Here is an 18,050-nt window from a genome sequence, read left to right as displayed (position 1 = left end):
TTTTGATAATTAACTCGCTGGGTTTGTGCAAACCACTTGAATCTTCTGCATCAATTTGCTGAACACCATCTTTATCTTATTTGTGATTGTCTTTATAAATAATTAACATTTACTTCACATTTTGAATCATTTTTCAACTGCTTACTGTGTTGGTTCATATTCTATTTCCAAGAAAACATGTTTGACAGAAATAAAAGGTTTTAGCCCAAGTTATTTGGTAAGAAATTGGGATTCAATTTTAGCATCCTTTTGTGTCTTTATCGTTTATCTCTGTCTTAAGATTAGTAGTGATAAATACTTAAGATGTGGAAATGAATTTTTTTTATATGATTACTAGACTGTAGAATTTTGAATTTATTGAATTCCTATTATTTATTTATTTTCTTAAAACTTCATGTGCCTATAAGGGTCCTTTTGAATGCATTTGAACTTATAAAATACAAAAATAATATTAATAAAAGCAAATGTTTAAGATCTATTGTATGGTCTGTTATATGTTAGTTATTAATATATTTCATCTGTTAATACATGAAGACACAGATAAGTCAGTTTTGGGTCATTCATTGTGCAGTACAGACTCAAAGAAAGACCTTAAGTCACTAACGCAACTCTACAGGTATATGTGGAGCTCAAGTTTATTGCTGACAAATGGGTATAGTCCTTGGAAACAGTAAAGCATTTCTGTGTTGATATTATTTAAATATTACTCTATAACAGATACATTTGAAGGCTATCAATTTTTTTATAGTTAATAACAATGTATTGTATTCTTGAAAACTGTTGAGTAAGTTTTAAGTTTTCTCATACAAAAAAATATATGAAGCGATGCATATGTTAATTAGCTAAATTTAGCCATTTCACAGAGTATACATATTTGAAAACAACATACTGTGCACAATATATATAATTTTTGTCAATTTAAGTAAATAGATAGGAAAAATGTTCAAATATATTTCGTGAATGTGTCTTAGAGTAATAAGGAAAAGTTTGAGGCATTCATCATAGAATTGTTTATAAAATTAAAGCTACAATATAAATATTTGACTGTCCGAAAATGTTTATTAAACTCAGTCCCCAGAGCAAGATTGTGTAGCCAGTAATGACATGGTTGAAATAATTTTTATTTATTTATTTTTTTATTTGTCATTATACAATGTAATTAATTTTCATGGCCCTTTACCAATTCCTCCCTTTCTCCCCTTCCTCTCCCCCTTTCTATTTCAATTTTTAAAAGTTATCTGAAATTGTTTTCATGTAATTGTGAAATGATCAAATGTCCTTGGCTTGTATTTCTTGAGTTTTATTTGGTTACTGTTGTGCAGGTTTGTTATTCATAAAATGATGAATCATAAAATTCAGTGATATGACAGATCTAAATGTTTCTCAATAATTTTAATGGTCTTATTATTTTATAATAAACCTTATGATACAGTTCATTTTTGAAGTGTTACAACTTATTTTTGAAACAGATTCATATATTAATGAAGTAGTCTGAAGAAGACAGTTCTGAAAATTTTATTCTAGTTTTCAAGCAGTGTTCTGAAATATGACTTATGTGTTTCAGATTATAAAGGTACCTGTGTACAAAGAATAGAAGGTACTAGGAAAATGTTAAATTTTGCATAAAGTAGTGAGTGGTTGGAAGTTAATCAAAGTTAATGGGTCATTCATTGGGCTCTTTTGTTCTTTTTATTAATTTGGTTGGTGACATAAAGGTATAGTATTACTTTTTCCTGTTTTACTTGTGTTTTGATGATTTCTTTGCAATTTTTCTTGATGTTTGTAGGTAATATTTCTATTTCCAATTTTTAAAAATTTTAAAACTTGCTGTGCAAAGTGATTTTAAAAATCCTATTTCTAAGTGGTTTCATTATACTGTGTGTGGGTCATCAAAATATATATTTTAATTAACAAAATATAAAGTAACTGAGGAAAATAGTTATCTATGTATTCCTTAGTACCAGATTATTTGTGATTGTGTGTAACATGGAGAGAATAAATACCTAATACTTTTCCAATCTTACTTGTCCTGTTGGTTTGGACCTTTATCAGTTTCTTTTTCAAAAGTACTGTCATGTCACTTATGATTTGAACTGCATTTTTTAGTTTTCTTACATACATTTATTGGAGATCATAGTCAACTCCTAAATACTGTAGAGGGGGTGGGGGTAGGGGAGTCCATAATCTAATCATCATTAGAATATATAATGTGAGGACCTTTTAAGAAAATTACAAACGTATGTTTTCGTGTGTATATAAACCTTGGTTCCTGTGTCTTGAAAGTAGTGTTCCTTTATAAAAAAGTATCCTTATTATAATGTGTGTACTTTTATACTTTCGTTTTATGTCTTAGTGTCCTATATCAAATGAAATAATTTGGAGAGGTTACTCTAAATTTACTGTATTTGGAGATGGGAGGGAAGGAGGAGCTCTTATGTATGATTTATTCCTTTGATATCTATGGTATTCCCAAATTTACTGACATTTCCTAATAAAACTGATCTGATTTCAACGGTCCTCTAAAACATTGGCAGACTTTTTCTGGAAATGGCCAGAAGTAAACCTTTTAGGCTTCCTGGGCTAAATGGTCTCTGTTGCAACCTCTGGATTCTGCCATTATAGTGCAAAAGCAGCCGTAGACACCATGAAAATGAATGAGCATGAAAATGTTCTAGTAACGCACACTTTATAAAAACTAAGTATGCTGTCCATAGTTTTCTGACCCTGTTATATTCTTCACACACACTTTCCAAAACATCCTTTTTTTTTTTTTTTAAGGTCATTCTTAGCTGGACAAGTCTGTGGGCCTTGGGTTTGCCTAGGTTTTAAAGACTCTTAGATGTCTGGCTTTTCTGAGGGAAGGAGAAAGTTGGGGAAGTTCAAGTTATATGAATCAGTATTTGTGCATGTACAGTAAGCAGAATAATCTCTCCAGATACTTAGAATAGGTCAATTAAAGGAGGCTGAAGTGTAAACCTTTACCCTCTTAATACTTTGAAAATAAATTGGTAATTAGTGTATCATTTGTTTATAGCTACATGTATTTAATGTGTATACATGCATGCAGCTGACTTGGCTCTCTAGGATGCATGCTTTGGAGAGTGGCATTTCCTTATAAGGCTATAATAGGTCAATAGCTGTGATTTTGGAAATTGTCTAGTATCAATAGCCAAATGAGTGCAGTATCTTTTGAATTACTGGAGATTTCCATTCCGTATGAATGGAAGACTGTTGTTTCTTTATAGCTTGCCGTGTGTTCCTATTTATTGCCATGGGTAATAAAAACAGTAATGAGATGATAAGAAAAATAACACCTAATATGCATTGTCTACTCGTTAAATACTATTAACAATTCTAAATGCTTTATCCACAATTCTAGAGACAGTATTGGTGTTCACATTTCCCAGATGGGAACACTGAGGGTTAGAAAGAGAGGCTGTAACCTGAGCCAGTCTTTGTACTTAGTTCTGGTTTGACTTTGACAATGTAAACATTGATTTATTCTAATACTTCTTCTCAGCAGTAAGCTGCTACCAGTGACTTGCAGCCTAGCAACTTAGCCCCAGACAGGAAAGTTGAAGCAGAGCTTTTCTTTTCATTTATTTCCTTCAGATTAGAATTAAGGAATGCTGTTAATGTGGTTAAATGCACTATAGCATTTATATTAAAAAGCATACCTGCTCTGTGTATTAGTGAGACTTACCTATGACATGAATTTTTACTGGGTGGTGGGGATGGATGGGAGAGGCAACGCATTCCGGAAATTTAGTTGAGGTATTTTTAAACATAGAGTTAGAATAGTCTTTTGTATTTTAGAAGATTTAATTGATAATGGCAATATCTAGTATCCTAATTTTATTTTAAAATATAGGTTCATTTTTCACATGTGATTTGCATTTGGAAATTAAATGCTTCTATATTCATCAACTTTTATCACTAGAGTAGTCCTACTTCATCTTTAAAAGAGAATTGCAGCATGTTTGAAGTAGTTTTGCTATAGGTAATTCTTATATATTCAACATTATTTAAAAATGTTTCTCAGACATTTGAACATTTTTATATACTAATAATAATCAGAAGTAGTTTTATAACAATTGTTACAGGTTGTAAACACATTTTTTAATCATGAGAAACATTCAAATGTTGGGACAGAAATACTTGAAAATAGTCATTACAGCTATCAGTTATGTATTTTTTTTTTTTTTTTTTTTTTTTTATTTGTCGTGACCGGCACTCAGCCAGTGAGTGCACCGGTCATTCCTATATAGGATCCGAACCCGCGGCGGGAGCGTTGCCGCGCTCCCAGCGCAGCACTCTACCGAGTGCGCCACGGGCTCGGCCCTCAGTTATGTATTTTAACATTTATTGAGAATGGCATGGGGAAAAGTTTAATGGCCTTAAACACATTTGTAGGAGAAGAAATTATTGGTGAAATACCCAAAGGCTCTCACCTTTACATGATTTATCTCTCACATTTCCTATAAAATGTTTAGAGATTGTTTTTGGTCTTATGGATTTCTGTAATGCTTTGTTCATTGAAAAGAATCACTGTATTTATTCTTCATACTTTGCTTTGAATAATCCTTGAATTATTCTGAGATGAGTTTGATGCAGTTGGAAGGGAAAACACTTGAAAAGGTAAAGTCTTTTAAAAAAGTTTTAATTCAATATCTTAATTATTGGTTGTAAGAATCTTTGAATGCTATAAGTATATTCGAAGACCAAGAGTTTAACATTTCTTGTGAATTTCTTCCCAATGGAAAGGTCTGAAGTTTTGTCTTGTTTTAACAAAGTACTCATAGCTTTTAAAACTCAAAATGTGTATTTTGACAAAATGTTTTAAGAAAAAGAAGTTTTTGTGATTCATTTTGCAGGTTGTTTTGGATAAGGTGTGAGAACAAGGTAGGATTCTTTCCCAAGTCCTTGAAATTCCTTTATTCCGTTGGAATAATTGTCTAAAATTTCAATGGCAGCATCCTGTGGCACATGATAAACTAGGTGTGCAAATTGTCAGTCCCCAGTTCAACAGTGTATTGAAGGGGAATGTTGTTTTTTCTACTCTCAGTCAGCTCCTAGACCTAGACTATCCGTCTAAGAGGGAAGCTACAGGGCAAGGCTAGGTCACCCTGATCTCCTAGCAGCTTATCAAAAGAATTGTATGGGCAAGTTGGCAAGGTTCCTGCTGTGAACGAAATCATCTGTCCATCTCAAGATGAAGATATTCCAACATGCACCTATAAAGAAAACCACTGTTAAGGTAAGTGATTAGAATCCTGATGTAATGTTGGGCAAGTGTGTTCATGTTCTAAACCAAGGTATCTATGTACTCTATATTTTGCCATAAGTAATCTTACATATTTCAGGACTGTTGAATTTTTTTTTTTATGTTTACAAATAACTTATGTTTTTGGTACTGTAATTTAGACGTGTGAGTCATCTCTAGGAAATTTTGTTTTGAAAATTTTCTTGAAAGAATAAAAATGATTGCTACTTTTTATTTTACTTATGGATAAAATTTTAATCAATTCCTAAATCAAGTATAAAAACTAGGGAAAGAACACATGAATCATACTTTTACAAGTAATTATAACCACATGTGAAGTATCATTTTAGTAGGCTTCTTGGGAGTTTTTTTCTTTCTCAGGTTTTACTTAGTATGTGGTTGATGTGAAAAGGTGGAATTTGGATTTTCTCTTTTACTATTTTAACCTGATTTATATGTGTAACTTTATAGTGTAGTACTATTTTGTAATAAGCTGAGAATTTCTAGTTTATTGCTGCAGTCTTCCAGAATATACAGAAATTGTATTTATGGTTTAAAATATGTCCTTTACCTCTATAGGTTTGTGGAAACTTAGGTAAGATACAGCTTTTGTAAGATAGTCAAAGCTTAAGGAAGAAAAATGTTTTATTTTCTTCTCTACCTTGGAAGAATCTATAGAAATTGTAATTTTCTCTGTTCAGTAATATAGTAGTCACCATTTACGGCTTGAATCAGTCATTTAGTTTTTTATACATATAAATGAGTATACCCATAAACATTTACCTGAAAAATTTTAATCATAGACTTTTTGAAAAAATATTATCAGCAGTGGAATTTTGGTCATTCTATTACCTAATTGGTATGAATTCATTACATAAAATGCTGTTATAAAAACAAGCCATAATATTAGTATCAGAGTACAAAATAAATCAATAATAGAATCTCAGATTCTCAACTGTGTACTTACTCAGAAATACTAAAGCTTATCTATAAGTACCTTATTAGGAAAGTTAACCATAATCCATGTATAGATTTAAAATATATTTATGTATAAGAATATGCAACTGACAAGCTTTTTTTAACTAATCATGAAGGATCCATGTATTATGGTGGAAAAGGGTAAGCCATAGTTTTATTAATAAATAATGCCCAGGTTGGACAATCTCTCTGGTAGATATTTTTCTTATAAGTACTAAATTGGTAATGTTACAGTTTTCTTGTAGTGTGTTTGGTATATGAATTCTCTACAACGTTCTAGATGTTTTAGTGGCAACATTTAAAAATAATTACTTTTCCCTCCAATTTTACTTATATACTTCAGTATTTACTACTTTTGTATCTAGAAATAATAGTCCAATACTTTTAGAATACTGTCTTAAAGTAAACTTTCAAATTTGAGTATTTTGGTAAAGGAAATTAAATACATTAAATGAAAGTGTAAAGACCCTGTACGCATTTGTCAGAAGTATATATATATTTTATTTTCATTAGTAGAAATTTTTTATTAATTTAGATTTGATTTTTTTCTGCAGTGATCCTTTGTAATACTCCTTAGATAGAAGTAAATATGTGTGTTCAGATATCCTTCAGAAGAGAAAACATTCAGGATGTTTACTAGAGGTATTTAGAAAGGCAAAAAAAAAAAAAAATGCCTTTCAGTTAGGACAGTTGATGTATTTACTAAAGGCAAGGGTTTGTTTTGTTTTTTACTATTTGAGTTTTACTTTTTTGGGGGGGGCATGTTGGGAGAAAAGCTGTGTATTCTGTAAAATGAAGCTACAGTTATTATAGTAATTGGTTTAGTAAAACATGTACCAAAATATTACTATAGAGTGTACCATAGTCATACACTTTTTCTGTAACTTCATTTCAAAGCTAGTTTCTCTTCTAGCGCCAAGATATTTATGATTAGCATATTTAACTTGTCAAAATTGGGTTCGTATTCAAAGTTGGTAGGTAGAAAAGTTAAGACAAAACATTTAGTTTTTTTATGTGGTTCATTTATTTGATAAATATATTTTGAGGACCATAATGGGTAATGGAGATATAATTAAATGCAGAAGAAATATTAAAAGAGATAGTAGGAAAATGTTTCAAAGGGAAGATTGTGTTAAGCAGAAAGTATTTGAAGCACCTATTGACCTCTAATAAATAGGATGGTAGTTGTATAGTAGTTGTATAGTATTTTCCTTTTATGTGGCTGTTAAAACAAAAAATACAAATTTTTAATATAAAAATTTATAAGAATTATTGAGATATTGTACATATTTTTTTTTGTAGTAAGTCTTTGAAAACCCGTGTGAATTTAATACTTACAGCACAGCTCAGTTTGGACTTAGCACATGTTAAGGGCTCAATATCCCCATGTGGCTAGTGGCTACCATCTTGGATAGTGTGGCTCTAGATTATCCTGTCTCACCTTTCATATCATAGCTTGTTATTTTTCAGGGAACCTTTCTCTGATCCTCAGGTCTGTCGGTTTCCTTTCACCCCCAATATTAAGGAATCATATTGCTTTCTTTTAAAGGATTTATTACAATTGTAAATTATACTTCAATGAATAGGATTGTTTGATGTTTGTCTCTTCTGACTAGATGTAGGCATTAGTATTTCCCATTGTATTCCCAGTTATTACACACAGCTAGTGCTAAATAAATAGTATTTGACTGAAGGAGCTGTGCAATTACTGGGATAAGGAAACTTGCCCAGAGTCACGCGATTGATTTTAGAATCAGGCACTAAATTCTTTCTAATTCATTTTGCTCCAGAATGTGTAAATGTCACTAATGTGAGAAGTTGTTTTAATTCCAAGTTGTTCACCTGTAATGCTGTTTTCCTTGGTAATAGTTCTGTAAGCTATCATTAATTTTTAGCTTGTAGGAAGCTTTTAAAATTATACACTTATTTTGAATTGATTTAACAGATTTGATGATAAAAGAGGTTTAATAATTAAATATTTTTTATTATTTAAATTCCCTGCTTACATTCAGATTGATGTAAGTTATTAAAAAATTAAAGCATTTCAATGAATTTTTTTAAGAATGAAGATTTTTAGATAGACCTTATTGGAAATAATCTAATTTTTTAAAGAATGATTTCTATGAATTTGATAAAGTAATTAAACCATGTGATCCATAATATCTAATTATTTAAAAGCCAAGAAATTATATTTTGTCCATATTTTAAACAACCAGATTGTGCCATAGTCTTGAGTATGAAAGAGAAATTAAACATAGTCCCAACCTAGGTAAGTTTACGCTTTCGTGTGTTCTGTGTAAGTAGGAAGAATGAGATACTATTAAAGAGTAAGACTTCATTGCAAAGCTGATATTTAAGTGTATCTTGAAGGCACAGCAGGTATAAAGGGAAGAAGGAGAGGAAAGGGTATTTCATATTTCAGTCAAAGGAACAGCATCTATACAGATACAGAGTTTCAAAACACTTTGTAGTGGTTCCTATAAGGAATTAGAAGCAAGTAGTTCAGTCTGGCTGCAGCATAGTATGTGCAGACTAGGGCAGAGCCAAGGAAATAAGTCTGGAAGGGCAACTTGATGGTAGAATCATAAAGATTCAAGGAGCTTGAACTTATCCTATGCAGTAGGGAGCAAAATGATGGAAGAAAGACCTGAAAAATGTGAGCAGTGAGGTGGCAGTTACAGTAAAAGAAATAACGGGGCATGGACTCCCTTAGTGTGGGGGGTGTGGAGAAGAAAGTACAGGGTATATACAGTTTACTCTCCTCTGGCCTCTCTCAACCTTTTCTGATCCCCTAGCACCCTCTACCAAGAAGACAGGAAATTAAGGACAGGACATAATTCTGGTGAATTCTTTTTAAAATATGTGCTCTAATGTGTCTGTGTGTTAGTGAATTTTAATGGAAACTTATTGTGTAATGTCTATTATTAAGTACCAAAGGACAGGATATGTTTTACAAAGAAAAAATGCTTGTGATTCAAATCAGTGTCATTTTTCACTGCATGTCAAAGCTTGTAATGTAAATTATTCCATCCTTAAACAGTAGCCTGATTTTGCTGTATTGTCTTACTAACTTTAATCAACTTAAAAGTAAAAGGATATGAATTAATTTTTAAAAATTACTTGTCTTATTAGTGCATTGGGTTTTACTTATATATTAGAGTCTGTTTTTAGTTTTGTTTATCTGAATTTAAGAAGTAAAATTAGAAACCTAAATAGGATAGTTTGTTAAGAGCATAACTCTTATGTACCATGAACCAACACTGTAATCAGGAAAAAGCTGCCTGTGTAAATTCCTTTGCTTTGAAACCATCTCTTCTTCTGTTGCTTAGGGAGATTATAGGGGCCAAACAGCAGTAAGAAAAAAGTGTTCATTCTATTCTCTCTCAGTCCTGTAATGTTCTCAGCCAAAATTTGTTAGGAAAATCTCCCTAATCTTAGTGGTTGCAGATATGGTCAGGACACTAGTAGCTTTTCTTGACAAAGCTCTGCCACTGTTATCCTCAGCAGAAATAAACAGACACAAGTAGGTGTGCACGAGCCCTTCTCATTTCTGCTGGCCCAACACCGTTTTTGGAAAGGACAGTGGAAAATGAAGTCTTTTCTTCACTTGTTGACCCTTAAGATTCTTATCATCATTATATATCATTTTTGGGGTATCACAAGATTGGTGTTGTGATGGGCTTTCCATTATATTCATTTTTGAAGCCTTAAGTGAGGTTTCAGTGTGGCCCAAAAATAGGTTAATGTTTTCAAACCATGTACCCTGTATCATCAATAATAAAAAAAATACATTTGATCAGTGCTAAACTTTATAAATATATTTATATAAAATTACATAATTATTTTTATCCTTATAATTAATTTTGTTAACTTCCCTATTTTAAAGGACTAGATTATGATAACTTTTTTAGATCTGATGTTTTGTTTAAATGAATTAAAATATGTTTGTTTTTCCATGCAGATTTGAGTTTTGTGAACCTGCATTTGTGGTTGGTAATTGCCTCCAGATAGCATCTGACAGTCATCAGTATGATCGAATTTATTGTGGAGCTGGAGTCCAGAAAGACCATGAAAACTACATGAAAATATTACTAAAAGTTGGAGGCATACTAGTCATGCCTATAGAGGATCAGGTAATTTCCAGTATTCCTTTTGCTTAGTGCCATAGGAAACAAACACATTAGTTTAAGATGGGGAAATGTTATTTAATGAAAGGTACACATAATTTTTGAAGAAGAAATACTGTTCACAGATCTGTTTGTATAGAAAAAACTTGAGACAGGCTCTTATTTAGGCAAAGCAGCTATAGAAAGGATCTCTACGCTGGGATTAGAAGAGATGGGCTTTCACTTGAGCTCAGCTACTCCCTGTTTGTGGCCTTAAGCAAGCCGCTCCCTCATTTAGTTTTCTCACCTGGAAGGTGTTCAGTTGAATGTGATGATCTCTACAAGCTGCTGAGTTTCCAACGTTCTTCAATTCTTTGAACATATCAAAAAGAAATTCTATTTGTGGTTTGTTTTGAAGTGCATAACTTCATTAATGAAACAAGTGAATTTTAAAATCTTTGAGTGCTATGTAGACTCACTTGAAAATATTCTTCAGCTATTTATAAGCATTATTTAATTTTCCTTACCTTGATTTAGAATTATTAGGTATAATAAGTGTATGACATACTCATTTATTCAGAAAATGGGTGGATTTTTCAAAAGCAAATTACTTTAAAAAGTTATAAAAATGTATTTCAAAAAAATATGATCTTTAATATTCACATTAACCTAAATCTGAGATGTTTGAAACACCTTGCAGTTTGTGCAGTAGAGGTGACAACTTAAGATGACTGGTACCTAGCATGATAATCGTAGAGTTTATATGTCTTGGTGGTCCCTTAACATTTCAGTGTGCCATTTGCAGCTTAATAGATCTCACCATTCCCATGCACTGTGCTCTGTCGAAAATTGTTTGCCGGTTATTACAAAGGCAGAATATAAAAATATTCATTAAAAAATGTTTCTGGAAAAATGTTACTCAGTTGCTTCCAAGATTTAGATTCCCAGTTATACACTCTTTTTCTGTTTTCCTTTAATGATACATTTTCAAATGTTTAAAATACAACTTCTTCATCAGTATTTTTTATAACATTTATTCTATACTATCATACAAATATCAAATACAGTAATGGGATACTTTTTGAAAAAAGTTGAAGATACTAATTCAATTTGAACAAGCCATCTACTTAGCTAATATATTTTTTTCTAGGACTAGTGATGGGTGTTTACTGAAGTTGGTCAAACTCATAGTCCCTTTGTGACTAATTATATTTATTTGTTAAATATCAAGTTGGGGTTTGAGTTAGAATCTATATTTCATTACCATCATGGGAAGAACATGAAGCCAACTCATTAGTACAGTAATGAAAATATGGTTTTATTAGTCTAATGCTGTAACCAAATGACCAAGCCTATTTCAGACACATTTTAGGAGGCAATGGAATGTATGGATTGTGGTGGTACCCCTAGAAATTATCAGACGTCAAATCTAACACGCAGACTTACTTGACCACATTGGGGTATCCAGTTTGCATTGAAATATCTGTCTTGATCAGCAAATATTTTTGATTCCTTCTATATTATTTTATAGTAAATATTTAAATGGAAGTAGTTTGGTTGCATTTAAATATAAGTGCTTATATAGCTCTTATTGGCAGTTATTCCCTTAAAACAAAATTTTGATTGCAAGATGATCACATTACCAGGAATAAGGTGTTCTTTTTCTTTTTCCTCTCTAAATAGTTAACACAGATTATGCGAACTGGACAAAATACTTGGGAAAGTAAAAATATCCTTGCTGTTTCATTTGCTCCACTTGTACAACCAAGTAAGAATGATAATGGCAAACCAGATTCTGTGGGACTCCGTAAGTAGCTCCTTGTACTTTCAGACTGAATTGTGACTTACAGTGTTCAACTCATATGCTGGGGATTTAATAGGCTGTGTAACTATGAAGAATTAAATAAATACCTAGTAATATATTCAGTGGATTTATTCAACTTGTTTTTTAGATAAAATCCTTACCTCGTACCAGACACTGTTCATGCCTTCATGGAAACGTGAAAAGAGGGGCAGGTCAAACCAAAACCAAATTTATTCATTATAGTTTGTGATGTGATAGAAAGTAACTGGTTGTGGGGAAGGGCATCTATTTTAGGTATGATGGTAAGGAAGGCCTTTCTGCCCTGACAACATGTGAATTTATAACGGGAACGATATAAAAGAATATGCCATGTCAAGATTTAGTGGTAGCATTTTCCATACAGAGATACAGTGAATACAAAAGGCTTTAGGCTGAAAAGAGCTTGGTCATTCCCAGACCAGGAAGAAGGTCCAGGGTGGTGGAAGCTCATTGGCTGGGCTGTGGAGGATGGATTATCATGGGGGAAAAGGGCAAACAGGCCAATTATGAGGCTTTTATTATACCCAAGGGTAGAGTTAATATTGGTGTAGCTAAGGGGGTGTTTGAAGGCAGAAAAATAGCATACTATGTGAGGAGTGTGGGTGGAGGAAAAAGAGGAATCAGTTTTCCTTTGGCTAGCTGAGTGATGGTGCCATTTACTGTTGTTCGGAAGATGAGAGGTGGCATAATTTGGAAATAGTGTAGAAACATAGACATTTTCTTTTGGCCATGTTTGAGTTGTCTGTTAGCTTACAGATGTCAGGTTGTCAAGTGGATGCAAACCTACCGCATGAGGGAGGCAAGAATTGAGAATCCTCAATATAAAGATGGCATCGCAAGCTGTGATTGGATGAGGTGGATGAGGCCCCTTAGGGGGAGGCCGAGGTAGAGAAGAGGTGTTAGGGTTGGACCTGTGGTCTACCAGGTTTAGAGATGAGACAGAGGAAGATGGGTTAGTGGAGTGGTGGCTGGAGTGGGGGGGGTGGGTAGGGGACCAGTGTGCACAGGGTGTTGAATACCAAGAAAGAAAAGTTTCAAGGAGGAGGATGTGGTCAGCTTAATGGGGCTAACAAAACCTTAAGAGAGAAGAGGAGAGAGTAGTATTAATTGGTTTGGCGGATATCATGGTTTTGTTAACCCATTAAGTAAAATTCTTTACCAAAAATGAACCTCTTGGATTTAGTTAAATATTTAAATGAGTTTATTTCATAGGAATCTGGCTTTATAGAGAAATTTAATTTTATTGAAGTATTCATTCTACCATCTTTTGAGCTGTGTGACTTTGGGAACTTTTGGGGTGGTTTTAAAATTATATGAAGTATTATTTGTAAAGTGTTTGGCATAGTGCCTGGCATGTAATAATTGCTTAATGAAAAGTGGTCTTGGAGTTTTGAGAAGGTCACTAAATTACACCTCTTTTTTCTTGCTCAAGTTCTTACCAATGGAGAGACAAATTTGGGAGTCAGATAGCTAGGGATTGAAATGTTAGCTTTATTGTCAAGCAGAGTAGGTGGGAGAATATAGCTGAGTTCTACACCCTTAAATTAGAGACTTACCCACCCAGTTACAGGCAACACTGGCCAATCTCCCACCTTGGAAGCCTACCCTGTAAGTACATGGGTGAGCAGAGCCCAGTCCATGTGTGCGAGTCCCGGAGGAAAGTAGGCAAATCCCAGAGGAAAGAAGGGAACAACAGAGCCACACATTGCCAGGGGCTTCTTGCACACTCAATCTATACAAACCATTCCTCCTGGCTGGGGGAGGAATGAATGAGGTGTTAGAGAGAGGCCCACGTGGCTCTGTAGTGACTGTCACTCTGGGAGTTATCAGTGGCATGAAGCTTTCTTCTCCTGGACCCCAGGAGAGCACTTTACCAGCATTCTTCTCTAATATGAGCTGCCATCAAAGGAAACTTGTTGACTACTTTTTACAGATTCATGAGATTCATATATTCTGTCTCTGTGCTCTTATTTTGATATCATTTAGAAAGAAGTTAAGCGCTCAGTTCTAAAACATTTTGAACCTTTTATAATTCAGAAAATGTTATCAACCATTTTTCATAAATATACTTGTTGGTAATGTATATTTTGGCTACTTATGAAAAGGATTTGAGTCAAGTTATACATAAAATCCACATAAAACAGGAAAACTTAAAAATAAAATAATGATTTAAAAAAAAAAAGATTATCAAAAGGGAGAGTCATTCTCTTAGAACTGTGAAGTTACTGTGCTAGAATATTAAATTTAAACTTCCAGTTTGGTCAGAAAGGGGTATCATACATTGGGTATCTTCTGGGACACAGAAAAGTACTACTTTCTTTTTTGCCCAAGTGATTGTCACTTGTATCTGTATGCATAATATGATTATTTCTGTGAAGTCTACTGTACTTCAAGAAATTCATGGAAAAATTGAATTAAAAGATAATATGAATCCTTTATGAAGTTTTTGAAGACCCCTCATATATTTATACTGTACTCATATACGTGCTGTATATTATAGTAGACTATACTGTAATGCAGTTATTGGGTACCTAATTAAACTCCTTGCTAAAAGCAATGATAATAACAAAGTAAAACTATTTTCTCCTTTATTTTTTAAACATTAGGACTACAGTTTATGACAATTTTGTTTAAACTATCCTAACTGGATGAAAAGTAATAAAAAGAAGTAATGAAAAAAAATTCTCTGACACAATTTGGCTTTGACAGTGGCCTAACCGTAAGCATCATGTTCATCATATATAAGCATACTTTAGAGTCCCCTATAGGTTTCTGTGCAACAGCTGTTTAAGTGTTTTACCTTGCAACTGACACTGTTAAAAGCTTCCAAATTCTATCAGTAATCATTCCCTTTTTTATCTGACAGTTTTCCTAGTTTGGTTTCCTTTAGAGAAGAGTCTTGGTTGTAAATATGGTTTTATAATTACATAATTTGAGTGGCATGGTTACTATGCTATAAATGAGCAATTTCCATTCTCCCTTATTTTAAGGATGTCAACACTAATAGATCTAAGACTGTCATTGGTTGGGTTGAGTGACATTTATAATTGTGAATGTAAAATAGGAATAAATTCAATGGAATAGGATAAAGTGGGGGAAGGAGTTTAAATTGTTCAAAATTCCATCATACCTCTGAAATATTCATAAATGAAATGATATGTCTAAATTTTTCATTAAAATAATCTGAGGTGGGGATGGAGGTGTTGATGAAATAGGATTACCCATGAAGGATAATTGCTGAAGCTATGTGTTAGGCATATGAGGGTTCATTATACTGTTGACTCTCTTTTTGTGTATACTTGAAAGTTTCTGTAATAAAAAGTCATCAGTTACCAACAGCAGTTTATATAAATGAGTCAGGAATTATGAGTTTCTAAAAAATAAAACTTTAGGTAATATTCACAGGATGAGAAGAGTTTTGAAAATTAGTATTCACCAAAATTTAATAAGATGTGTAGTGAATAAAAGCAAGTTTCCTTTTCTTTTAAAATAAGGCAAAATACCTTTTTGTTCAGAGGACATTATTCTATTAATTATAGGGAGTTAAACTATGAAAGAATGCTGGTACCAAAAAAAACCCTAAAAATAATACACAAGCAAATCCTTTGCCAAATATATCTTGTAGCAATAAAATTGCTCATATTAAACAGCTTACTAAAATGGAATTATAATTTTTCCTCTGATTCATCACTAATTTTTATTCGACTTAAAACATTTCTTTTTGTGGTTTTTTTGCAGGGGGCAGAGAGGACATTCTAAAAATAAGGATACATTGTTTAAAGTTCAGGGGCAAAAGAGACTTTATAAATTGTGGAAGTAAATCATGTTGAACTATATGAAACCAGTGCTTTTGTAGGTCAAAAAAAGCCAAAAATCATCAGTTTTGTATGGTTCAACCTAAATACAATGTCCTTTTCAATCTTTGTTAACAAATAAAAATGGAAGTCCTGATTCTTAGGTTCCTATAAAATCTATATAGAGCCTACCTTGGAAAACAAATGGAGCTTAAATGTGTGTGTTAGAGATAATCTTAACTGTAGTTTTGGAGTGAAAGCTTGAATTTAAAATAAATTTTCATAGCAGTCAGGGATTAGTATTGCCTGGTCCGTTAAATCCTTATCTCATAACTGGACAGATTGAGAAAAAGGGAGTGTCAACAAATAGAGAACAATGGGGATGTCTGAATAGATGGGCTTGGGGATTATCTAAAAGTTTTTGTGTCATTCCAAAGAACTTTTAAATAAGTTCATGTGGATGCTATTTTAGGACTTCTGAGAAGTCAAGTTGGAGTCTTTTCCTATGTTGGGTCTAGTTGGTTCTTGATGAAGTTCAGGTACTGTGACGGTTTTGGATTGAAAGGCTTATTATCCCTGGAATAGCAGACAGTGTTGGCAGAGGAAGAACATAATTAAGGTGTTGACAGAAAATTCCAGTAATCTGAGAGAGGTTCATGAGCAAAGGCCAGCTGAAAAGACTACTAGAGTTCCTAATTCTTAGGTCTTTTAGAATTTCCAAAATTTTAATAGATTTGTTCTCTCTCAGAGTTAGGCCTGTCCACTCCTCCCCTCTGTTTTACACTCGCTCCCAGGCTGTCCTCCAGCTCCGGTCCCCCAGTCCCCGAGTCGTGCTCTAACTGCCTGTGGTTGGAAAGGCGTGTGCACTCTGCATCAAACCTTGCACTCAGGTCCCACCTCCGTCACTTACGACCTAGAGCAAGTTATGTAACCTCTTAGCATTGAGTTATTATATATAAAACATTGAAAGTGGTGACTAGTGTGACACTGTAGTTATTACTGAAATCTCCATTTTGGATATGTATTAGACACCTCAAATTTAACACAAACAAAACACAAATTTTCATTTTCTTCTCAACATGTTCTCCCCTCTGTCTTTGTCATATCAGTGACTGACACCAGATCTGCCCAGTTGCTTAGGCCAACAAATGAGATTTTTTCCATGATTCTTTTTCTCCCTACTTCATTCTCCACAGCCAATCCATCTCCATCCTGTCTTCAAAAACTATCTGAAATTTGTCCATTTCTCTCCATCTGTACTGCCACCCACCTATCAGAGTATGCTCATACCCCATGTGGACTGCCCAGGTGTTCCCAGCTGACCTCCTGCTCCAAACTTCATCTACACCAACCTTCTTTCAGCTCCTTGAACATGCCAAGCTCATTTGCTTATTAGGGCTGTTACCTTCTATCATTTACATCGTAGTTCAGAGATGACCTCCTCAAGGAGACCTTTGTGACCACTCAATTGAAAGTAACCATACCCCCAAGTCGCTATCTGTTGTATCATCGGTGTTTGCTTTTTTTTGGTATTCCCTGTGTTTTTTTGTTTTTCATAATTGCTTTTTGTTTTCCTACCCCCTCCCCCAAACATGTCAGCTCCATGAGTGTAGGCACTTTTGTAGCCTAAATCACCTGCTATGTATCTAAATGGGTTCTTTAACAGTGCCCGACATATAGTTTAACAAATATTTGTGGAATGAAAGCTAAATAACTTAGTGAACACTTTTGGAAGGTAGGCAGAGCAGGTGGTATTTTGCACATTTTAACATATAAGGGATAAGAGCTCACATCTATTGTTACTTACCCATGTTCACAAAACTAATCAGTGACAGACGTAGAATTTGAACTCAGATTCTTTTTTGTTTCAATTTCCACTACATGTAGCTAGGAGCAGAAAAAATGGTTTCTAGCTGAACATGCCCAGTGTGGCTCTTTGGAATTCTTTACATTTCATGTTTCAATAGGGCATTGAAAAAAGCTTGAAGAAGTGGCCAATAGGTTTGTGCTAAGAGATCTTTGACCTCCTCAGGGAGATCTTTGTGACCGCCCAATCAAAAGTAACC

The 18,050-nt window shown here is 33.5% G+C and overlaps 1 protein-coding gene across 3 annotated transcripts in view; it reads left to right on the top strand.

Annotated features, from left to right (window-relative positions):
• PCMTD1 (protein-L-isoaspartate (D-aspartate) O-methyltransferase domain containing 1) overlaps positions 1 to 18,050 on the top strand; it is a 71,773-nt gene that overhangs the window by 49,273 nt on the left and 4,450 nt on the right. For 2 of the 3 annotated variants that reach the window (XM_063079620.1, XM_063079617.1), the window contains 2 exons: positions 10,203 to 10,374; positions 12,031 to 12,154. In XM_063079620.1, coding sequence (XP_062935690.1) covers positions 10,321 to 10,374; positions 12,031 to 12,154 — 178 coding nt within the window. In that variant the 5' untranslated portion in view covers positions 10,203 to 10,320. Of the gene's footprint in view, positions 1 to 5,065; positions 5,258 to 10,202; positions 10,375 to 12,030; positions 12,155 to 18,050 lie in introns of all 3 variants that reach the window. The other variant, XM_063079619.1, reaches the window with a different exon arrangement.

Source organism: Cynocephalus volans, chromosome 15 (assembly GCF_027409185.1).
Source record: "Cynocephalus volans isolate mCynVol1 chromosome 15, mCynVol1.pri, whole genome shotgun sequence".
Taxonomy (NCBI): Eukaryota; Metazoa; Chordata; class Mammalia; order Dermoptera; family Cynocephalidae; genus Cynocephalus; species Cynocephalus volans.
Note: the sequence above shows the minus strand (reverse complement) of the source record. Positions and strands in the feature narration are given on the sequence as shown.